The sequence below is a fragment of the Dasypus novemcinctus genome, chromosome 7 (assembly GCF_030445035.2).
Source record: "Dasypus novemcinctus isolate mDasNov1 chromosome 7, mDasNov1.1.hap2, whole genome shotgun sequence".
Classification (NCBI taxonomy): domain Eukaryota; kingdom Metazoa; phylum Chordata; class Mammalia; order Cingulata; family Dasypodidae; genus Dasypus; species Dasypus novemcinctus.
In genome coordinates this window covers 106195707-106221774 of record NC_080679.1, presented here as the reverse complement: position 1 = coordinate 106221774, position 26068 = coordinate 106195707, and the positions used below count along the sequence as shown (strand labels likewise).

Sequence of the window (26068 nt, the reverse complement as noted above, 5' to 3'; positions counted from 1 at the left end):
GTTTAATCTGTGCAGAATTTAGGTTGCTTGTAACTTTTTGGAAATGAATGGAGGTGATGGTGGCCCATATGATTTTGATGTACGCCTTCCTCAGGGTAAAGTCTGAAAATTGGTTCACTGCAGTTTCTAACCACAAGTTTAAGAATCCAAAATATGTGAGATCTTACCTGCCCCAATCATATGCCATTGTTTACTTCACTTCCCTCTTTTGAACAGGATAGATCCTGGCCCGTTATAGTAGATGAGAAGTTTAAATAATATTTGTAAAGTCATTGCAGATGAAAATACTAAATTATATTCATTTTGGCATACTGTAATAGAATTATCACAATTCAAACCCACAGAAGCCAGCTATGGGAAGGATTTCATGAAATTACTTTCTTCTCCCTCATGAAATGTCAGTCATTTTTGGTGTTAAGTTTTGCAAAATTTGCAAAATAGTTGTCTACACATGATAAACTATTACTGCAGATACCTTTCAGTTGGGAGAAGAATTAGCACCAGAATTCCACTATGTTTCAGGTAGGGTAGAATCTGAGAAGGCAACTCAGAGACTATGGAGTCTTAGCAGAAATTTCCAAATTTCACTTCTTTCACTGTTTCCTCATAATGCTTATCTTTGTACTGAAAGCATTCGCCAGAGAAACTTTACTTCCTGAAGCAATAGCCTGATAATTTAGAACCCAATGATGTCTTAAGATTTTTCAAAACATCCAGGCATTATCAAAAGCCTTGGGAACTATTAGTCCTTTAAATACCAGTTATCTATTTTTCTGATTGCATTTTCATTTTAATTGCTCCCATTTCCTCTTCTGACCTTAATGTTTCAGAGTAAAGAAGGCAGTCCACAAAAGAGAGAGAGATTTTTCATTTGTGAACTGCAAAGCAAAGCTTCAGAGATCCTAATTTGGCCAGTGTGTTTGCTGCAAAGCCTTGGAATGCTGTTTTGCAGTTTCAAAAGTGATGATACTCAGCTTCCCAGAATTTTTTATGCCTGGAGGATGCCACGAGAACAAGGGTAGCCTTGTTAACAAGTTGCAATCTCTCAAAAACAAGATAGGGTTCTGATATAAATCATCATTTCAGTGCACAAAGCTATGTTCTCCACCCCGACTAAAGGGCTTCATTTACATCTAAAATGGTTAATACTGATCTCCACCAGAACTTCTAAGTGGAGGAATGCAACTGTCATGTGCTCAGTGACTCTGGGGTTAGGGAAGAATGACATCACCAAATTTAAGCATATTATCATGCTGACATAGAGGCACCTTGTTTTCTCTTCTGTGAATAGAGCAAGGATTGTGTTCTGTGTCCTGTTTTTTCCTCCCAAAGAATACTTTCTCCTCTCTCCCTCTTTCTTAGCAGCTGCAATATGAAGGGTTGAAAATGTCACTTCAGCTAATGATGAATGATACTTGACCTCTGGACGGTTCACTCTGAATTTTATGCAATGCTAAATTGATATGAAAGAGCTCAACTCAAAGGACTTCGGCTGCTCCGCTTGTCTCAAGGATGGACTTGTGTAAAGCAGACAGTAGCATTAGGTTTATGTTGTTGTCGGGAGTGGAGGTGGAGGGGTTGTGCTTTATAAACAAGGTAAAAGACAGAACATGCTCACATTTTAATATGCTTTCTCCTGTGAGATTCATATCTTTTCATACTAGAAATTGTGTCAGTAAGCAGAACCAGTTTTGTAACCAAAAAAAAAAAAAATTCTCAAAAGGACAACTGTCTACATGTCTTTGTTGTTTTCATTTGAATATAATTCATTATGTAAAGTAATAGTTAGTGGAAGATTAACAATTAGTCTATTCTGTCAAGTAGTCACACAGAAATTACTAACTAATTGAACGACTGGTCCTCTGTTGTGTCAGTAAGCAGTGCTGAGTGTCATTCTTTTTATCATTTTACTTTGTTGTTTTCACAGAGCCCCTTTTTTTCTAAGATGTACGTTTCACAGTAGACTAATAAATAAATAACCCTGGTTATAATTTCATAACATGCAAAAGCAGTTGAAATAAAAACACCTGTTTTAATTAGCATTACGGTTTTGTTCACTTTTTTTAAAAAAGTGATAATCCTGATGCAGTTAGCTGACATTTTTAAAGCTTTGAATTTCCATCTGTATCTTATATTATGATGTTACAGGATTGTCATGAGTTAATTATGTTAACTTGGGAAGCATTGCTTGCATTTAGAATGAAAAACTTCAGCTTGAATAGTCAGAAAAGCAGATGCTATCTTTCTTGTCAATTGCTTTGTTGAGGGCTGCCTTGCAACTTTTCATGTATTTCTGCATCTAAAAGGAAGTGTAAATCTCTATTTATTTTAAGTTTAACATAAACTACTGTTTCAGTGTTCTTCTATTTTGGCTGTACATGTCTTGTGTAGCTTTACATCTGTAGCTTTCCTGCCTCAGAATTCAGAACCCACAGTCTGAAACAATCTCTTCTTTAATTCTTAATTTGTTGTGCTGTGCCTAGGCATTACAGAGATTAGAGCATAATAAAATTTAAGACAAGGATAACTCCATACAGCTCAATACTCTCTCCAGTTAATTTTTCTGTCACCTTTTTGCTTTTGTGTATCAACCTTTTAAATGGTGCAAAAATACATGCAGCATCTGGGCACAACAAGGCATGTTAAGAATGGAGTAGGCACTCTAAGTAGGAATTTCCATGCTTTTGTGAGCTTAATGTTCCTTTAACATAGAGAGCAGCTGTGTTTATGTCAATAATTACACATTGAAATAAATGCACGTACATGTGTTTCTTTATGGGATTAAGGATGTTAGGAATGGCCTTGCACAAAAGATTTTTGTCCCTCACATCCCCACCCAGAAAGTTTCTACAAAACCTTAAAACCAAGGTACACTGTTTTGAGATTCTGACATATTTGGGTAATTGGACTTCTAGGTTTAAACAGACATAATTTTGGACTGATATACTGGTGATTTTCTCAGTCGCCATACTTCATATCCATTCTCCACTCTGCTCTGCTCTGTTCTGTGCCCAGGACCTGATCTCTATGCGCTACACCATCCAGGCCGCTTTACCAATAGGCTTCCAACTAATTTGGACCAATAGAAGGTATCTGTAGGAGAGCAGAGGGCAAGAGGAAGGAGACAGTGCAAGAATGCCATGATTGTTAATATTTAACCCCCAAATTAGCGCCGTAGGCAAGAAATGCTTAGCATTCAAAGGAAAGTGAGATCAAGGAAAAGTGGCTTGCTCTAGGCAGGATTCCTAGAGATGTGAAGGTCTCTTCTGGGCTTTAAAGATTTGGTAGCATGGGGTGAAGGAGATGGGCAGTTATGACAGTTCAGGTCAAGAATAAACCAGAACCAGAGTATGGAAGCTGTAAGGTGCAGTTTTTGCTTGGGAATACCAAGTACACCGTAACTGGAGCTGATGACAGGTGTCAGAGTGAGGTTGAAATGTAAAATTAAATGGCAGTTTATGGCCATATATATAGGTCTTGATTGACAGAATAAGAAATTTGGTCTTTAAAATATGAGGCAAAAATGTGCTCAGTATATAAATATAAGCTGTAACTTATATGTGCTATGAAGGTTTATTCAAGTCTCTTATGATATATTCAAATTATTGTATGCTTGTTCTACCACTTAAAAATAGCTCTGATCATTAAAGGAAATGCACCTTAGCTTTTTAGAAATGGAAATTAGTCTTCTTAAAATCATTTTATGCCATTAACCAAGATTAATAGTACTGCCTCTCCAAATATTTTGGACTAAAATCTCTGCTTTATCGGTACTTGACCAACCAAGTTTCTGTTTTGATTGCAGACTTTCAGTTTGTTGCTTGTAGAGGTGTGGCTATTGAAGCTGGCAAAGACCTAGCAATCCATGTATTTTGTTCCTCTCAATTTAAGATGTGGCTTGCCCCAAAATATTTACACCAGAGTAATTGTTATTAATCAGCAGTGCATCAAAGAGCATTGGGTTAGCAATGGTCAGTGTTCTTCAGCAAAGATGGCCTGAAACACAGTCAAAATGTGACTTGTTCAGTGAACTTAAAACTCACACTACTCCTCTAGGGACAAGGCTGCAATGGAATGTACTTTGTCAAACAAGCTGATTTGCTTAGATGCTGATCATTGGAAGCAAATGACTAATGCAGGAACACATACTGTTGGCTAGATATTTCATTTTTGTCAAAGTCTGAAGCTGTTTGCTCCTAACCCTCACGTAAAAGTAATGACAGTCTTACATCCAGGACATAAGTTCAAATGATACTCTTTTCCTCTTGCTCTACAGGCTTCCTGGCAATTTTCTACTCTCACTGGTTTAGGTAGCTTTGCAAACTGGTTTGTGAATGGGGCAGATGAATCAGTGTTAGAAACTTGGCTGTGACACCAACTTCTAGTATGACCTTGAGCAATTACTTCATTTCTCTGGCCTGTAGATCTTCACTTGTAAAATGTGGGTAATAATTACCTTGCTTGGTTGCTATGGAAATTAGATAAAATCATACCGGTAAAGTGCCAACCACAGTGACTGACACAGAATAGGTTTTAAGCTAGTCGTTTTTGTTGATGTTGTTATTGTTATTCAACTTTCACTTCTACGTTGATAATTTTCAAATTGAGCTATCTGATCTTTATCGCTTTACTAAGCTCCAAACTCAAATTTCCAGATGTCTGTTGAACATTACCACCTGAAAGTGTTAAGAGCCTCCACAAACCAAGCTCGTGGCCCCTAGCATCTTGTCAAAAACAAATTGAGTGAATGAAAATGCCTAGCTACTCTTTTTCAGGTATCCAGAGATATCGCTTCAGCCCATCAACATCCTTCTAGCTCGAAACAATTTTTACTTGGTTCTGTCTTTTCCCTTTACAGTCCCTACATTCATTAAATTTCAAGACTTCACATACTCTGCTTCTTCTTTGAGTTTCTACAAACACTACTTAGTTCTGACCTGTACTATTTCAACTGCCTTCTAACTAATATACATACTCCTACCTTCTCACTGCTCAGATACATCATTTATATTTGCAGCACAATTATCTCCATAAAATATAATCTTTATCATATTATTTCCTCACTCAAACTTTTGATGTTTCCCCCTTGTTTAAAGAGGAACATTCAATCTCTAATAGTTACGGCATTTCACTGATATCCAAACTAAGTTCGAACATTTTATAACCCACCTTTGTACAAGCCCTAAAGTGGTTGCTTGCCAGTAATCAAACATTCACTTTCACATCTCTTTGAAAGAACAGTGGTTCTCAAACTTCAATGTGCATTAGAATCACATGGAGAGCTTGTTAAATCACAGACTGCAGGCCCCCCCACCCCCACCCAAGAGTCTCTGATTCAATAGGTCTGAGAAGGGCTTGATCATCCCTATTTCTAACAAGTTCTCAAGTAATGCTGATATTTCTTGTCTTGGGACCACATTTATGTACCACTGGCCTAGAACATCCTTCCTTACCAATCTCAATCCATCAAAATCCTAGGAATCCCTTAGTGCTATTGCCTCAGAAAAGTTTCGGCATCAACCCAGCCAAAACAAATCATTCCACACTTTGTGCTGGCAGCTATTAAGATTTCAGGAATAGAGCCAGACTGACTGGACTCTGCCCCCAAATAGCTGAATGAGCTAGGACAGGTCACTTAATCTCTGCACCACCATTTCCTCACCAGTAAAATTAAGCTAATAGTAGTACCTACAGCACATATTTATCAGAGGAAAAAATGAATTTAAACATGCGAAGCTCTTAGTATAGTGCCTGAGAGGTACTCAGTTAAGTGTCAGCTCTTATTATCTAGTAGTTTAGAAGTTAATATACTACTCCTCTCACCCAGGTAGTGATGTTTGGGATTTGCAGGCCTAACTCCTTTTCTAGATGTTCACTTTCTTGAAAGCAGAGGTCACCATTTTTAAGTCCCCAGAAACATGGCCCACAGCTTTGCACTTTATAGAAATCCAGTAAAATTTTTTAAAATTAAATTGAAATTGAGGAAGATTGTAAAGGGATGTTGAGAGTAAAAATCTTCTAAACAATAAACAAGCCATCTATTTCTTTTTCCCTCATCATAAAAATGAATAAAAATGAGGTCAATTTTTAATAATACATTGAAAGGAAGTTTGCCTTTTCCTTTGAATTTTCTAAACTCTATAATTAAAATGACTTCAAATTGGAAGATTGTACAGAAGGAATTAATCTATTGGTAAGTAAAAAAGCAAATCCCATAGCTGATGCTAGATATGACCTATTCGCAATAGTTATACTTTTATACTTTCTTTTCTTATGATCAGTGTGTGAAGATCAACACAATCCAATTAATTGTAATTCCCTTTCGTAGAGTCAGTAAAGTAGTGCATGATTCTGAAACACCATTGAAGTCTTATCTCAGATCAGATAATCCAAATGGATTCTCATTTTCAAACTACCAGCAGGTCTTTATAAACTTCAAGAATATAGAATATTTTGACTTCCTCATATTTATGATAAATGTGATACACAATAATTGGACTCTGAACTTTAATCCTTTGTACATGCCTAACCATCAGTTTTCTAGACTTCTTTCTCTGCCTGTGTAATGGTTTCAGGAATACACCTGAGTGACTCACACTTATTTCGTGACTTCCTTTAAAAGAATGTTTTCTACAATGAATATGTAGTATTTTACTATCACAGAACACTTCAACTGAGCTGCTTGCTCATGCAGTCTCTTCTGGCACACCAACTCCCCTCTCTATACTCACTCTGATCCACCTTGCACACTCCTGCCCAGAAACTTTTCTAGAAGGTCACTCCCCAGCATTGATCCCAGAATTGTAAGGACCTTCATGATCTGGGGCGGGCAGCGGCGGGCCTCCGGGAGGGTCGGCGGTTGGCCGGGCGGGCTCTCCGGACAGGGGCTGCCTCGCGGTGGAAGGAGAGGAGGGGGTTCGGCACGAAGCCGTTGGGCCCTCGCTCTCTCCGCTCAGGCACGGGGGACGCGTGGTGCAAGCAAAAACACCACAGAGACAAGGTCTAGGCGCAAGTCTGCTTTATTGTTGAAGGGGACATGCTTTTATAGGGTCTAGGGATACGTAAAGGGACTTGATTGGTGCCGGCGGGTGCTGTTGCTTGCGTAGACGGTTACTGGACAGTAGGCGGTTACTGGACAGTAGGCGGTTACTGGACAGTAAGCTGGCTAAGAGGTTAGGAGCAAGGGAGGGGAAGGGGAAAGTCTGGGCTGTCTAGATAACGGCTAGGCGGAAGACGGAGAAGGGGAGAAGGAGGGGCAGCGCCGGCTGCCAATACTGGGCGGGAAGGGGACAATCTGGCCTCTGCCTTTCTCTCCATCCTCAACACCCTGTGATGTGAATGAATGCTTCGGTGCTATTAAACAATTTGTGGTTCTCCAAAAGCATTCTGTTATTCTTTCCTTGGCATGACTATTATCGCTATCTAGAATTTTTTTTATTAATCACCTCTTTCACTTTCTCAACCCCTCCACCCCTCCATCATTCAACTGGCTGCTCATAAATTAAGAGAATTCTTATGGACATATATCATCTGGGGTGCCTCCCCTGACCAACACCATGCAGATCAGGCTGGATGCTCATCTTCTATGTTTCCCTAGCAATCTGCACATAATTACATGATAGCATTTAAAATGTCCTTCTGTAATTTTTTCTATTTATATGAATTTCCCATGTACTATAAGATCTGCAAGGGTAGAAATTAGGTTTTCTTTACCTCTTTATCCCAGCACCTACGATACACCTGGCACAAAATTTGAGTTCCATAAATACTTGATAAATGAATGGATGAGTGAATGAATAATCTACTGTCTTCAGGATTGTTTAAGTGTTTTGAAAGAGCAAGATGAATAAAGAGAATAAAAACTGTGCTATATGTAGAGAGAGAGAGATCTAGTGTCATCATTATTATCATATTATGATAATATCATATTCTCTACTACCAAAGGAGGTTACACTTTGGTAGGCAAGCAAATATGTCCATAAATACTGAAAGGAAATATACTAGACTCTAGGTACTAGGCTGACTACTTGGCATACAAGACTAAAAGGGACAAATTTCTTTAAAGGAGGGATACAGGGGGAAAAATAGCTGGTAAAATAGCTGTGGTAAGATTATAGAGTATGCACCAGGAATGATGAAATTATCAGGTTAAGATTAAAAATAAATAAGCAGGAGCTGAAATGAAGCAGAGCCATAGGAAGAATCAAGCTCAGCAGCACACATATCTGAGCCCCATCACTAACTGGAGGGAGAGACCCAGGGCTTAGCATCGCAGATAGGTTTAGTGTTTGACCGCAAGGGAAGGAAAACGCTTGGTGACAGAAGCTTGCATCTTCCTGCATACATCACATCAGTTTCTTCCGCTGACTTTCTTGTGCTAATACAAGAATGTGTGTGGGTGAGGTTAGTCCAAGTGCATGTCTGCTCAGCTTTGCTCTAGTGTTGGTCAGTTATAAGAGCTGGGGGTCAAAACTGGGCAATTTGGAAATGTGTGTTAGTACTAATAAGTGACCTGAAACCATAGCAGAGTATGTCTTTCTACCTTTCCACAAGAGAAGCTGTAGACAACCCTCTGATTTGGAGGTTTGCTAAGTTATCATCATCATCAACACTTCATCCTCTTTGTTCACGAGGTACTTATTGAACAGTTAATTGGGCGTACTTCTCTCTTAATTAAACAAATATAAAATTAAAATTAGTATCCCCTTGCCTAGAGATAGCACAATCCTAGTAGTAATACTGCAGAGAACTTGAGAATTTGCAGGATTCCAAGAGATTGTATATCATTTCTCAGACATTTTTCAATCCCTATTCTGGCCTTAAAATGGCCTCTCCACTTCTATCTCTTGCATTTATACAATGTCTGATGCATAGCAATAGATGTTTCATATATTGTGCTATTGAATGGATGTATTAATTAATTTTGATCAACATTTTATTCATTTTACTTTATATAATTAACTCCAGTGCTAAACTTGGCATGTAATGGAGGAATTTCATTCACTCATTTGTTTTTGGGCATGCTCATTCTTTCTGTTTTTTCCATTTGAATTTGTTTCTTTTTAGATTCTGATTTCATCAGACAGTAAACAATTAATGTTATTGGGGCTTATTTTATTATTATTAATAAACATTTATTGAGCATCTACTCAATAAATGTTATAACTTAAATATTCAAACTTTTTATTAATACTTCATCAGAAGTTAAATCTATCATAGGAGTCTCTTCTTACATTTAACAAAAATTTTATCTTTTTTTTTAATTCAAGTCTCTGCATCTCTCCTCATTTTATCTTTGTTACTTCTTTTCCAACTATACATTCAAAGGCAAAATTTATCTATGGATTTCTCAAAAAAGCTGTAGGCAATAATGAATAAATATCTCCAGCATGTCATAGTCTTTCAAACAATGTGATGGTACTGTAAGTTTATAAAATAGCTATAATGGCAGGTTGATAATATCTAACAAAATGTTAAATACCCACAATTGTTGGCCCAGAAATTCCAAGTATAGAAATTTGTTCTACTCACACAGATATAAAATGATCTAAGTACAAGATTTTTCACATCAGCACAATGCAAAATATTCAACACTTCAAGCCCAGCTGAGTACATTATAGTACATCTATAAAATTAAATAATATGTACGTGTAAAAAAAGAATGAGAAAGCTCCTTGGGTCCTCATATTGCATGATCTCCAAAACACAGTGTTAAGTAAAAAAAATCAAGCTGCAAAACAGTGCAGAACAGATTGTGTTCCTGTTTGTTTGTTTTATCAAATGATGGTAGAAGATAATATTCCTTGTAAGTATATGAAAGGCCTCTATAAGGATACATTAAAAGTTGATTGTACTGGTTTTCTCTGGGTGGGGGAACTGGGTAGCTAGGGCCAAGCAAGAAAGAGAGTTTTTGAAATATACTCTTGCATAATATATAGTTTCAACTTTAAATTATCTAAGTGTATTATCTATTTCAAGATTTTAAAAATAAGATAAAAAATAAAACCTAGAAGCAACCAAGCATATCCCATTTTACAATTACAGGTTCTCAGGTATCATGTTTTCAAGTGTTTTGACAGCTAGTTTTTATAGCTCCTTTGTATTTATAAAGCTCCATCATGAATTAAGTGTCTGAACTATTATTCTGTAAGGTGACATACAGTAGAGAGGGACTTGAGTGATTTTATGTTCCATATCTTTAAAAGCCGGAATTATCAAAAGCTTGGAGTCAGGTGGGCAGACTCCCTTTTGAGAAAGGAAAAATATTTCTAAAACCTTCTCATTCACAAAAATAAAACCGCTATATTGTAGGCACATCCATTAAAGATTTTATATCATTCTTCTGAACTTGGAAAACTATGTAGATTGAGAGGATAGTGTTACCCTATGGTTTCAAATTAAAGAAGTGCAGAGCCGTCACTATCTTACCTAAGTTTATACAAGTAATTCTTACTTCTTGTACCTTTGTAGAGCTCTGGCCATTTTTGCAAAGTAAAGTAGAAAATTTACTGAACTACTCTGATGAATCAAACTGATCAAGCTAATTCAGATTTTTTTAAAAGTTTAAAACCTTAATAATTGCTAAAGAGTTTCTCCTCATTTTTGGTTATCTTTAATTGACACCTAGCAGATATCTTACCAAGGAATCAAGTGGTTTTAACAAATGAGAGCAGCAATGTCTTAATCTACCAATTTTGTCTACCTTTCATTACTACTTTCCTGTAGGAATATTTTCAAACAGAAGACTTCTTGGCTAGGAAAAATCTGATTCCCAATCTTGCAAAATGTTATCATTTCTAAGCCCACATATACCAACAGTATATAGTACAGGAACAATTAAAACCACACTTTATATTAAATTCTGAAAGCATTTTCCTAAGGGTTGATGACAAAGAAGATCACGTCCAAATAAATTTACCGATGGTAATTCTGGGCTTATACTAGATTCTTTCCATATATTATCAAACATAATTCTTGTGCAAACTTAGGAGGGAGAGATAACAGTGAATAAACCTGCATGTAAAACCTCTCTATATTTGCATATACCTACAACAGATACTGTCTGTCTGCAGATATGGGCAGGTATAGAACTTAGTTATATTTATTTCCCAGATATAATGAAATATGTTTTGACCTGACCTTCTGCTTGACATTTTCAAATGTAACATAAGTTGGAAGGAACAAACAGCAATGTTGAAATTTGGAGCCGATAGGCAGGAAGCTTTTAAAAATAACTACACTGAAATTTAATCCTGCAGATTCTAGACCCTTTGGAGTATGTATGTATGAAATCATCCATGGAATTCAAGCAAATTCAGACTCCATTTGGAGAAGACGGTCAAATAAAATGAGCCATTGTATAGAGTGTCTGTAGAGGACAAAAAGCCTTTGATTGAATGAAAATAGGAGCAGTGTCGGAAGCTCTGAGTAAGAAAGGAATTAAAGAAATATATATTGGTGCCATGAAATACATCACTTTTCTTATTTATGATCCTAACTTAAAGAAAAGTGAGTCTGTTGTTTGTTGTTGTTCGAGTCTGAACAAGGCTATCTCTCCTCAGATGCCTAGACAAAATACCTAGACTCCTGGAGAGAAGCATAATGTCAATAACTTCATTTTATAAGGTAGCATTATGCATGTAGTTATGAAGATGGGAAGATGTTTTATGTTATGCCATTATAAATTAAAAACACACAAAGCAATGACACGTTTGTTATACTTTCCATCTGGGGTGCTTGCCTCACAAGTTTCAGTTGTACCTATTTATTATGCTATTATTTACATTCAAATGAAATCTGAGGAGAAATAAAAATGAGACATCCGCATTCCTACCTCAGTCCCTGTACTGGATAGAGGAGAAGATTGCTTCACCGTCTTCACAGAGAATAACGAAAGACATTTATATTAGCCTACGACATTATTTGCATGCTTTGGGCTTTTCAAATGATTTCCAGTGATGTACACACAACTTGAAATATGTTGAAAGCAGGCCAACATGGCATGTCAAACCATCCCATTAGGTATTAAAAAATAAAAGCTTTTATTAAAGTTTTAGCTTCTTAGAATGTTTCCAATTATTTTCTTGCTTCTTCATTTTTCATACTTCAAGGAAGATACACAAAATGCAGTTTTTGTGGACCAGGTGCCAGACAGCCCATTCTCTTCTTATATTTACAATAAAGTCACCATTACAAAATATAAACCTCATAGTAGCTTCCTTGGGGTTACTGTTATAAATTTTTTATTATTATTTTATTTTTTATTATTTGTTTCTCTCCCCTTCCCACCTCCCCCCTACCCCCCCAGTTATCTGCTGTCTGTGTCCCTTCTCTGTGTGTTCTTCACTGACCGCTTCTATCCTTATCAGTGGCACTGGGAATGTGTGTTTCTTTTTGTTGTGTCGTCTTGTGTCAGCTCTCCGTGTGTGCGGCGCCATTCCTGGGCAGGCTGCACTTCCTTCACACTGGGCACCTCTCCTTACGGGGCACACTCCTTGCACTTGAGGCTCCGCTACGCAGGGGACTACCCTGCGTGGCACGGCACTCCTTGCACTGCGCATGGGCCAGCTCCACACGGGTCAAGGAGGCCCGGGGTTTGAACCGCGGACCTCCCATGTGGTAAACGGACGCCCTAACCACTGGGCCAACTCCACTTCCCACTATTATAAATTACAAGGAATAAATCTCTTTGATTTGGGAGTTCAAAGTTTCATATTTAAAATTACTTTTCTCCTTCCTTTTTGATAGATACCATGGCCATAGACAGTTGATTCAGCTTGTGTTGAGTTTTTTTCCTGAGGAAGTTTTAAGTGCTCTCTACTATTCTGAGTCTCAGGCTACTGCAGTAATGAAATATTTCATCTCTGAAAGTAGTAACTGGGAAATAAGAATGAGTAAGAAGATGGCAATCATGATTTTATTCTTTTTCTGGAGGCCACACTATAGAGTAATCCTGCTTGTTTATAGAGCAAATCATTTGGAACAGTTAGGTTAAGACTGAATAGGCAAGCAATTATTCTGATAAGTCCAGCTTAAAACTTTTTCGGAATCCAGATAATTACTTTCACTCAACTGGAATTACCCAAGCAGCTATCTCTGTCATCTACCACATTCGTAAGGGTGGCATAGAAATTGTGTTGATGAAACATTTAGATATATTCCAGGAACACGACATCTTTCTCTGATCAAAATCTTTGGCCATAGGCACATTTTTGTGGTGTGTTTGTTCTTTGAATTTTTCCCTGCTCATCCTCAAGGTCAATAAACTAATCTAGGGGACAGACATGTGATATAAAATGTCCTCACTGTCTGGAGAACAGAAATACAATGTACAGTGTCCCTACTATCTACAATTTTATGTTCATTTTAGTAAATATTTCTGAGCACCAGTGAATATTCTCCTTTGAGGAGTATAAATTAGCTTCAGCAGCTATCTGAAAAGTGCATAGTACAGTGTCTGGCACATAGTCTTTGCTTAATTAATGTGTGTTTAATAAAAAATAAGTGAACAAATTAACCAGCTAACTGGTCTCCTTTCTAAGACAGTGTCCTCAGTGAAGTGTTGTGCTACAGCTAAGGTGTTGAAGAAAGCGGATTTAGCTAAAGTGGAGTCATGTGACTCTTGGTACAGGGTTTACATCGCTGTGTTTAAAAATTTGAAATCTCTCTAATGCAACAGAAATCAGATAGAACTATCTCTTTAAGGGGCCAGCATGACAGGAAAGGTTGAGCTATTTAAATGAGTCAACTGATTCCTTTTGATTCACTCTTTTAAATCCTAAACTCAGGTTCAGTGATATCCTTATAGATAAACAGTGTCATTTTATCCACTTTAATATCTGATCTTCCAGTTTGATTTCAAGGCCAAACATATTATTATTTTTTGGATCGATAGTCCCTCTGGCATCTCCTTCATTCATAGTGGGACTTTCATGTACCCAGCACGTCTTTCAGATAAGGTTTCCAAATGGTCATCTGTGCTGGAAGCAGATACCAGACCCTTTATGAGAGTTTCAAAATGTAATAAGTTCTTGTCACTATATTAATGAAATCAGAGCTATTCTCACCACATCCTGGAAAGTTGGGGTGTCTTTTTCTCTTCTTTTATTACAGCAATAAAATAAAAATTGGAAAGAGGCTTTAAAAGTGCTATGGAAAAAATTATAAGGGAAAAATGCACTTGTTTTTCAATATACAAAGAAGAGTTAGGATTTACTCTTGTGTTACTAGTCTATACTGAATAGTTCAAGTCATCTGCAAGTGCGTTTTAACCAAATTGGGTTTGAATCTAGTTAAAATCAGAGCTGATATTGCAACTTCTGTTTATGCCAATCCTACAGAGCAATATATAATACAAGAGAGAGGAAACTGATGATTAAACTTTTGGTGATATTTACATGCTCCTTTTTCAATGGTAACTACCACTGACCCACCATGCCTATGGAATGTCCATCTTGCAGTTTTTGTTTTTTAAGAAATATTTTGCTAATAGCCATTGTCAATTTTTTCTTTCAAACAAAATTGTTTTTCACTTAATATAGGCAAGTTTTACTTAAAAACTAAATAAAATGCATGAAAGTGCCTTCAAAAAGGGGCATTTCAAGATGGCCTTGTCTGGATGCAACAGATTTTTGTGTGTGTGATCTCATAAAAGTCACGCAATATATGGATTCCGAAACTTCACCTATCTTCAATTTCGTTGAAATGCCTTAAACTAAAACCCATGACCAAATGTACTACTTAGGATCGTCTAATTAGCAGTGCAGGAGAAACCAGCAAAGCTTATGAGAGCAAAAATCATCAGGTACACTGGTTTAAGCAGACTTCTTCCCTGTTGTGGATGGCATGTAATGATTTTATTTATTGTATATGACAAACCTTTTTAGGTAGATCCTCCAAACAACCCAAATGATATAATCTTTCCTTAGTGTTTCCATGGTCTTAGTCCTTTACATACTTTGCCTTTTGAGCTTTATTCATATTCCCCATCATTGTAGTGATTTGAATTTGTTTGGTTCCTTGTGCTTTCCAAATGTTTTTTCAGATATACTTCTTCCATGTGATGTTAACAACTATCCTTCTAACTATATTCATTTTGCAAATAAGTGTCCTGATATACAGTGAATTAGTAGTTAAGCCAGGCCTGGAATGAATGCTTTGTATAATCTCTTTTTCACACTATCATATTTCCTCTTCACCCCTCCCCACCTAACAGTTTGCTCTATCTCCTGCCCCTTTCCTAATACAGTTTCTTTTTATTGCCAATGTGTTTTATATCTGTTTACACATGAATCCACGCCTTCTATAAATAAGTAATTACAATAGGTAAAAACAGAATCTAAAGGAAGGTATTTAAGGATAAAATCACTATCCTTGAAGTAATAGGCAATCTACTATCCTTGCAAGTAGTGTCTATTTGCCATTCCCTTTCCGTTTCTTCCAGGCTAGATTAAATCTGAACATAGTGGTTTTGAGTAGGGGCTTACTGGGTAGTTATCATGGCTTCATCACTTGTCTGCCATGGGAAAGTTACTTAACCCTCCCATGTCTCTCTTTCCCTAGCTGCAAAATTGAGAAGATGATAACAATAGCATCTATCTCATTGTCTCATTGAGAAGATTAATGAGATAATGAATGTAAAGTACATAACACAGCCCCTGGCACCGTATAAGCACTAACAAGCTATTGGTCATTTTTGTTGTAAACTGCCTGGTGATGTGATCATGGGAATTGTGTTCTTTAAAAGATTTTATTTTGGCAATTGTGATTGCCATTTCTTAAATTCATATTAAGTAAATTTCAGTGTGTATGTAGTTTTCTAGTTCTCTGTCCACCTAAGGCAAACTTCATAAACCAGTATTTATTTATTTATTATCATCAATAGGCTCTACAAGGGAAGCATTTTACCCCCAAGAAGACATATGACAATGTCGAGAGGCATTGTTCATCATCACCAGTGGGGAGGGAGTGCTACAGACACCAACTGGGTGGTGGCCAAGAACTTGCTAAGCATCCCACATCGTACCACAAGGGGCTATCTAGGACATTGTCAATAGCGCTACTGTGGAGAAAACCTGCTCTTTTGGAAATTGATAATTATAAGACATCGTCATTGCCTGTAGTTTAGTTAGAAAATGTCTGTCAAATAATGGAAATGTGTTTATAATGGTACCTGTTATCATTAGGAGATAATTATGGTCAGCTCATCTTGAGGACTCATTGCATTCATGAGAAGGCATGTAAATATGCACATAACCGTATATTTATATGAACCACATGGCCTCAGTATAATGCCTTGAAGCCCTCTGGTTTACAGGGAACCTGAACCTTGGTTGGTTATGAAAAACTTGTTATAAAAAACAGATATTAGTTTCCATAGACTCTTTCCGAATACTTGCCATATTGTTTTTTTAAGATACTTGTTAAGGGGCTACAAAGATTTTTATTTCTTTTTAAAGAAGAGTACATAGGTATCTACAGTAGAAATATTGGTTTACAAGACACCATTGATAGTGATATTACTTGGCATTTTATATGGACATATTCAAATGATATTTATTGATAGGCAAATTTTTTAATATATTGAAATATTCTATTTCCTCATTTATTTGAACTAACTTATTTTTATGTCAAGGACATTTGCCTTTGGTTGAGCAATTCTGTGTTGTTGTTATTGTTTTCTGGCTCAAGAGATTAATAAAACCAATCTCTTTTTCACCTGCCTAACACTTTCCTTTAGCAATCTTGAGGCTATGCACCAAAATGGGCAGAAAAAAACCTAATGTCAGTCATTTTGTGTTGGATGTTTATGATAAATTTTTGGTAACACTAGCTGTGCATGTGTGTATGTATGTGTAAGTGAGTGTGTTTAGGTTTCCACTTAAACTTCAGTGCCAAAGCTACAGTAGTTATACATTTTCTAAATGTGTTTTAAGCAATAAGTTGTACAACATTTTTAGAACATGTGTTAAGCTATTTCTCTAAGAATGAAGCTCTTAACAAAACATAAGCACTCTGCATGAGATCTTAGCAGCAAAGTGCTTAAAAGATAAAGTAAGAATTGGTACCATGGGAAGAACACCAGCTGTAGAGCGCACAGGTCCATTATGAGAAGTATGGTAGTGGGTAGGGAGAAAATGATTTAATCAGGAGTAAAACCAATTTTATTATAAGGGCACACAGGGGGTGTGGCACCATAGTGAGAGGGACATTTCAAAATATCTGACAGATTTCAACAATGTGAAAACCCCGTTCTTTAAAGTGACAGTAAACCCCATCAGGTCTCCCTTTTTGATGCTATTGTTAACAGTTGACTGTTTAAAGCTGGCCTGCTAAGAATCTGGCGGCCTATTTCAATAGTGTGTAGCCAAATAAAAGGCTAATTGTTGGAATACAATCAATCAAAAGTGATTGCAGGGCAGAAAGAAGGTCTCTTCTGCTGATTTTGTTGTGGATCATATTATTGTGTTATGATTGAGGTAGGAATGAAGACTGAAAAGGAAGAACAAAACAACCCAACTGAAATAAACAGATCCACCTTCGTTCCTTCTATTTGCAACATCCTATTGAGCAACAACAATCACTTATTAGGCATGACAATAACAGTTCATTCAGGAAAAAAGGATCTGAAAAAGATTTTGACTAATAGTTTTAAAAGGACATGCACAGTACTGAGAAAACAGCATCAATTGTCTACAGTGACAATTTCCAGCTTTTCTTACATTTTTGGTGCAAAATGCAATCTGTATTCAAAAAACTGACATCCAGGGAGCATGTGAATGTGAGTCCAAGATACTGGTGAAGGAAAAAAAAAATTCCAGTTTACCAAATACCTGTTAAATTCTTGCCAGACTACTCGGCTTTTCAGTTAACCCCCAGATTGTCTAAAATGAGTAGCTTCAGTTTTCGTTAAGCACAGACTCCAAATCTCTTCCATATTGCATATTTAGAAATACAAATCCTATGGATCAACAGCAATACCTTTTTGTGCCTTGCTTTCTTTTAATTGTATGTAAGGAATGTCACTTTCCAATCCTGATGCAGCCACTTCTTGGGTAAAAATGTTTCCAGACTCTTCTATTGAGAGTGAAAAGAAGTTAATAATTACCCAGCATCATTTTATTTCTACAAAAACCATGTTGGCATTTACTTTCTTTAATATTTAAATGTCTCAACTCACTCAAGCTTCCCAAGCAAATATTTCTGTTGTTTCTAAAAGGAGTTGATAAGCACTTATGGTTTGTCATTAGTATGTTATCATTTTTGACAGCTTTGCATAGCCTACGTAGGCCTACAGGGGTCTGTCTAATATTGTTGCTGGGCAAATTTTCCTCACTGAGATGAAAACTGAAAAAAAGATATTTTTAAAGCATTAAGAAGGAATTAATATCCTTTCTCACTCAGCATTCTATTCCTTACTGACTTTATATTCAGGCAAAAAAAAGGGGGAAAAAGTGTTACCCATTATTCCCTTGTACATAGCAAGGCTAACACATGTAAAGCAATAACTCATTTTCTATTGCCATGTTTAGCATATGTCTCCTGTTGGCTCAGCAAGGCCTTTAGGCCGGTCCCTTGAGCCGGCCATCATTGGCAACTCTTAGCCCCTCGGCCTCAAAACCAAATAGCTTTGAATCATGTTGAGCTGCGATGCTAATTTTCATACTGATGCATTATGGGAATAAATGCATCTGACATACTGTGTCAATGGCACTGTCTCTTTGTGTCTCTTGTTTTTTTTGTTAGCTGCATTCCTACAGATGGTATTCCATTGAAAATGTTCCTTTCCTACGGAAAAAGGGGAAGGAAAAAAAAAAAAAACAACAACCATGCACAGCACCAAACCTCTAGGTGCAGAAGGCTGTTAACGGTTGCTGATGATAGTAGGCAAACATTAACATAATAATTAGTGTCTTGTAATTGTTTCATTAAAACCAGTTGTTCCATTTCTCCTCGTGTTTTCCCAGAAGAGAAGCTGAATTTGGACGACAGCCAGTGGGAGGACATCCACGTTGTCACCGGAGCACTGAAGATGTTTTTCCGGGAGCTGCCTGAGCCGCTTTTCCCTTACAGCTTCTTTGAGCGGTTTGTGGAGGCGATCAGTAAGTACCTCATACACAGGAGCAGTCGGTGGGACAACCTGGCTTCATGGAATTATGGAGTCAATAATAACTTTGATGATAATAATAATCATAGAGACAATATCCCCAGGCATTTGTTTTCATTTCTGTGGCTTTGATGACTTATTTTATATCAGGCCCTGCGATATTATCTGAGTTTAAAACAAAGTTAAGGAACAAAGAAGGTGGCATTCGATCTAGACCAGCCCATTCAAATGAAAATAGCTTCCCTTGGAATCTGTTTTAACAGAGTCTCCTTGTGCACCCTGATCCCTGCCTTTCTACTTTCAGAATCACGATGAATTTAACTGGGTACAAGGGGGTCTTGAAAAGGAAGCTAAGTGAATTAAACATTACATTTCATTAGAGATGTGCTAAGCCATCAACTGAGGCATCACATTATCTAGATTCACTCACCCTGCACCCAACATTAGTAAATAGTCAGCTAAGTTTGCTTATGAGCAGTGTCAGTATTAAAATAAGTCATGCCAGGTTTCTTCCGTTTAAACTGTTGACTTCACTGGAAGTAGGGTTATATACCTTACCAACCAGTAGTCATCATATATTTCACAAAGCTTCCTTTCCTATTAGTTTTGTTTTTGTTTAGAGAACACACACATACGCATGCACAGGTAATAAATTGATTCATTAAAAAACAAATAAATTAATGGATTGATTGATAAAATAAATAGAAATAAATCTTTTCCAAATGCAAGAGAACTTCTGCCATTGATCTTTGGAGAAGCAACTACTTTCACATCTCTAAATTTAATATCTGAGGCTAAACTTACTAGAACTGTGACAGCTTGGGAAAAGTTTCCTGGCAAGCAAACTGATGCCGGGGGGGGGGGCAGGGAGAAGATGGAAATGAAAGAAGATAGGTAAAATAAAACAAAACTTGCAATCATGGCAGGAGCTTAATTAAAGTCCAATCGAGAAAAATCTTCAAGAAAAAAGTACTCTCCTTAGGAGGTCTGATCTTGGATGGCTGCGTGTGCAAAGCAGTGGTTTTCGGGGTTTGGGAAGCCCACGTTGGGAAGCAGCCCCTCCACTTGCCCTCTTCCGGTTTTTCATTTCACAAATATCTTCATATGTGTCGAAAGCTCTGGCAAAGTGATGTCAAGAGTAATAAAGCAGCATTTTATTCCCTCAAGGTCTTTCTTGTTGCCTGCTCACAATTTTAGAATTTGCTGTTGTTGTTGTTGTTTCATGTAGTCACAGTGGTCTGATTATGTGCTCTGATTATGGGTTTTGAGGTAGGGCTAGAGCAGTTAACCTTTGTCATGACCTTTCATTTCATGAGCCCTTTGCTTCTCAAGATGAGCATAATTTTATAGTTCCCAGACTCTCTTAGCTTTCTTTAAATAGAAGGAATAAAGGGAAAAGAAAAACAAAACATACATTTCCGTAGCAGCTATTCTGATACTCTGTCTTAAAATATGCAAGCATGGGAGGTCACTCTCCCAGTGTCAGGACAGTGTTCTGGTAGGAAACTGGGGGGACTTGCATTTGGGCCCCTATCTTTGTATAAATTTAAAGAAATCATACACATTTCACACCACGGCCTCCGTACTTTAAATCAATCTCCTCTGGAAACTGGCTTGTATCCACGTGCTGATTTGGGAGCTATCATATGGGATACTCGCCAATTAAACTTCTTTTAGATCACCATATTCTAAAGATACTAGGCAAGCCATTTCCTTATCTTCAAAGATATGGAAAGCAGGCTCACATAACCCATTTGAGAGTGTGCCCTTTGTATAGGGCCTAAAGTATAGGACCATGTCCAGACTGTTCTAGACTCAAATCCAAACTAGACAGAATTGAAGAAACAGAAGCCTTCCCAGGACTGAGCAGGGCAGAGTCAAGGCAGACAGCATGTGACTGTGATGGAGAGCTTTTTGCTAGATTTTTTTCCAGTACCTATGAAATAGGCTATGATGAGAATGAATGAGATAGTGGCTAGGAAAACCTTTAAAAATGTCAGGTGCTTTACAAATGCTAAGTGTCCTTCTCCAAGTGAGCTTTGTTTGAACAAATAATTTAGAAGAGACAGGAGATTTTCTTCATTGTTCAAGGCAAGGAGAATCAAAATGAGCAACCTTGCTTTTTCACCCAGAAGGACAGTAGAGTGTCATTTTTTAATAGCGTAAAATGGAAGGACTAAGCAACTGAGAAATGTGTTATGTTATTGGACAGACACATATGTTACTAACCTATGTCTTTTTGGCAAAATCTTGGAGCTAGTTCTTGTGTTCTAAGCTCAGAGTAACCTCAGCTCCAGGTTGTGGTTCATATGTAAATATCCTTACTGGACAGAAGAATGGCCGCCAAGTTCTTTGTCAATGATATAACCACTCCAGAGAAAGGTCTTTTATCCTTTGAGCACCAACTGGACTCAAAACCTTTCAAAATTGTAAGGACAGTCATATTCAGACACAAAGGTATGGTGGGGTTTATCATAGCTATCATTGCCTCTTGTAAAATCTCTACAGGGAGACGTTCAACAGACCCACTTATGAGTTTGGCTTTGTATGAAAAAGGACCAAAGAGGTAAAGCAGAGCCACAGGGGAGATGACCATATATGCTGGTTCTAGGTCTCTTTGCCCGAAGATCCTTACCTTTCCCTGCTCTGCTCCATCTCACAGCGGGCTGTGCTTCACAGGCGCCCGTGAGGGCTGGTTTCCTGAGGCTGCAGTCAGTGGAAGCCACTGACAGGAGATAGCAGGGGAAGGGGGAAGCAAAAAGTCAACTGGTTTGTTAGTTTATCCCTTGACTCCATCCATGCCCAACCTCCCTGTGCCCCTTCAGTCTTGAGGAGGTTGTGATTTCTTGCTGTGGCTAATTTCTTGCTACCTCACTCTTCTCTAGTTGGTTTTCAGCTTCTTCATCACTTGGGTAGCCTATTCTCTGCATCAAATTAATTCCCTTCATTGTTGTAAATACCTGAAGTGGTTTCTGTTTTTTAGTTAAATGTAAGCAAAACACCATATAAGTCAATGTCGTGGTTCATGTAGTCATAAGGTTATTCCCATTTTCTCTTCCTCCACCTCCTAGCTCAGTTTGTGAAGTTTTAAAATTTTCATTTGGTGACAAATAGAGAGCTCTGTTACCTTTACCATGGCAAAGTTAAAAAGTAAATAATAGACCAAAAGGAATTTTATGCCCAACTGGAATGCGTTGCCTCCAAGGAGGAAATGCAATTTCAGGTACAAGCAATTAATGACAATTGTGCTTTTTGAATTACTGTTAATTCTCATTATATGTACGAAAGTCATCATTACATATTCCAAGAAGAATGAACAGAAGGCATTTACGTTTTAAAATAGTTTCTTTTTGGACCAAAAGCAAACATTAATATGATAAGAATCTGCAATTGCCATAGTGATCCCCTTTCTGATAGCATCCACTGGAGAGACAAAAACACTAGAGATTGCTTTATATTTCAGAACCCAAGTACTGTAGCTATTGATCTGAAATACCATACTCGAGGTCAATGCAACTGGGACACATGCAGGTTATTTCCTGGGGATTTAACCCACCGACTGCAAGACTTAATTCTTCGGAAATGACTTGTGCTGAAGCCATTATTAGTACAGTAAATGTGAACTCAGTAGAAGAGCAGAGCTATGGAGTTTTATGATAGGTGATGCAGTCTTGTGGCTAGAGGCCTGCAGGGGATCTAGACATTTCCAGTACATCTAACTCTTTGGATGTATACCAAGTTTACCTCTCTCCCCATTCTTTTCATTCTGGTAATTCTATAGACCCAAAGAAAAGAAACAAAACGCAGTGTATTTTCTGTTTTATTAACTGCAATTTTTTTTTCAAAAATCCCTGAGAAAAGGAAAGAAAAGACAAAAACTCATTGACATTTCTGGCAATTATCTCATTTAATCCTCAAAATAACAAAGTGGGAGATGTTGGAGAAGTAAAAAGATCGCATAGGAAGTAATTTCTAGCTCACAAGGTAACTATGAGGATTAAGATAAAATTCTCCTTACATTATATTAGGTGCTCAATGAATGATTTGAAAAGAAATTGTTTTGTTTTGTTTTGTTTTTTCCAGTGGAGAAAAGTAAGACTCAGAAATATTTCCCAAGCTCACATAGCTCAAAGGATTAGGCTTAGCATTCAGCTCCAGACTTTAAAACATAAACACTTTTCCATTATCCTACATTGCCTTTCTGGGACTATTTAGCTAAAAGAAATCTTGCTAGAGTAATAACTAACTAGCTATTGCCAGATATCTGTTTGTTGCATCATTCTACCCAAGACCACAATCATTCTTTAAAAAATATATATCATGTAAGAATTCAATTGAATGATCAAAAATTTTAACCTTGGAGTTTTAGGATAGAAATAAGTTAAAACTTCCCAAGAGTATAAGCAATTATTCAGTATTTACTACCAGATATTAAAAGCATCAATACTTTATCGTTGCCCTCTCTCAGTACATTTTTAACCCTCCACTGTATTATTTCGATTGCTCTCCCATACCCTCTTGAAATTCAAATATACAGTGTTCCTAGTTATTATGAGTATTTCAGATTTAAGGTTTATTAACATTATTTTTGCACAATTTTTTTTACTTGTGTGATAGTACAACATGCACCATAACAAACCAAAGCTTACCGATGAGCCTAGGATGGCAAGCCATGAATTTGGGCTCTATCACTTCAAATCTCCACACAACCTCTTTATTTACATTTTTAAATCCTCAAGTGGTTACTTTAACAGCTCTAGATAATATCCCTACTTCTTAATTTATCAACCTTGGATAATATTTTTTTAATTAGTTAATTTTTATTTCTCTGCCCTTCCCTGCTCACTGCTCCACCTGCCCCCAGTTGTCTGCGCTCTGTGTCCATTTGCTGTGTTTTCTTCTGTGTCTGCTTGTATTCTTGTCCGCGGCACCAGGAATCTGTGTCTGTTTTTTGTGGCATCATCTTACTGTGTCAGCTCTCCGTGTGTGTGGTGCCATTCCTGGGCAGGCTGTGCCTTTTTTGCATGGGGTGGCTCTCCTTATGGGGCATACTCCTTGCACGTGGGGCTCCCCTACATGGGAGACACCCCTGCATGGCACGGCACTCCTTAAGCATCAGCACTGCACGTGGACCGGCTCACCACATGGGTCAGGAGGCCCTGGGTTTGAACCCTGGACCTCCCATGTGGTAGGCAGATGCTCTATCCGCTGAGCCAAATCCACTTCCCAAACTTTGATCATATTTTTTGATGACCTGATATGAAAGAGGACTTAAATCATTTTACTCCATTCCTTCCAATATTTAGTAGTCATTTAGCAGTCATGTTATTATAATGGTGCTTCTGTTTATTACCTTTGTAATTTCAAGTGATAGTTTATATCACTTCTTCTTCTTTCATCACCATATCATCTAACTCTTCCTTTCCTTTTGTGAAGTGAACATATTTTTCTTCTCACCGTTCCCTTCCAAAGCCAATCATTTTGAATGACACTTTTATATTCTAAATTCTTCAGTGATTTGTTCAATTAAATAATCCATAAACAATATTTACATTTGCTTATTATGTCTCTGTAAAATACTATTCATTCCCTGTCCAAGTGATTTTGCAAAGATCCCTTCTCTGTAGTCCAATGTTATGACCTCTACACTTCCCCAAGAATATTCCTCACAGGGTCAAATGTAATCTATTTTCTTACACTCTAAAAATTGAACACTTGCCACATTTGGTTGGCTTTGTAGTTGGATTATATATTTTCTTGTGTAGATTTGTTATCTATTTTGCTTTTATTTTTCTTTTATAATATCCTTACTCTTCTGATACTATATTCTACAGAATCATTTTTCCAAGAGGCCTCCCTTCTAGAGCCTTCTGTCTTTCTACTACATTCTGGAATGATTACAGTAGCGACTTCTACAGGGTGGTCAGCCAAGGATGTCTGTTTTCTGAGTGAGAGCCCCTTTTTCCTAGACGACATATGTAGTAGTTTCCTATAGTTGCCAGAATAAATGACCTCAAACCTAGTGGCTTAAACCAAAACTAATTTACTTTCTTACACTTCTGTAGGTCAGAAGTCTGACTTGAGTCTCACTGGGCTAAAATCACAGTGTTGGCAGGTATGTTTTCCTTCTGAAGACTATAAAGGATAATCTCTTTCCTCACCTTTTCCAGCTTCGAGAGGCTGCTGCATTCCTTGGCTCATAGTCCCCTTCTTCAGACCTCAAAGCCAGCAACCATGAGTTGAGTCCTCCTCATGTAATATCACTCTGGCCTCTTCTATAATCCTATCTCCCTCTGATTCTCTTCTGTCTCTCTCTTCCACTTTTAAGGGTCCTTGCAATTGCATTGGGCCCACCTGAAAAATCCAGGATAATCTCCCTATCTCTAAATCCTTAATATAGTCACATCTGCAAAGTCCCTTTTGCCATGAAAGGTAACTTATTCACAGGCGCTGGAGATTAGGACGTGGACATCTTTGCAGGAGCGGGGAGTGGGCGGCAGGGTTGTCCTGACTCGCGCAACAAGCTTTTCTTAATCCATCAGTTTTCATCTGCCTTCCCTCAAATCCAGTCATCAGAGTTGAGATGATAGTCAAACTGTTTATTGATAAGGAGGAGATAAAGAGAAATGATCTTGTGATTTTCTTATAGGGTGATTATCTATTATTTGGGAGGGATAGGCTTAGAGGTTTCGTTTAAACCTGGTCCCAAACTAATTTATTCATTTTGGTCACCTCTTCATCTCTGCGGTTTGGTATTCACATTAGAGCATGCAGGTTTGCATACGTTGATTTGTTGTATTTTAAAGTTCCAAGGTTGCCTTTTGGTGCAAAAAAAAATTGACTTTTCTTCCTATCCCTGAGAATTTACTATATATTTCCTATCATGGGCCCGCGATCAATGTTAACTCCTGTATCGAAATAACCTTATGCTTCCAATAGCATCTCCTTTGTCCTCGCTTCCAG

At 37.5% G+C, this 26068-nt stretch overlaps 1 protein-coding gene across 2 annotated transcripts in view; it reads left to right on the top strand.

Annotated features, from left to right (window-relative positions):
- ARHGAP15 (Rho GTPase activating protein 15) overlaps positions 1–26068 on the top strand; it is a 653844-nt gene that overhangs the window by 490083 nt on the left and 137693 nt on the right. For both annotated transcript variants that reach the window (XM_004480409.4, XM_004480410.5), the window contains one exon: positions 18966–19100. In XM_004480409.4, coding sequence (XP_004480466.1) covers positions 18966–19100 — 135 coding nt within the window. The remainder of the gene's footprint in view (positions 1–18965; positions 19101–26068) is intronic.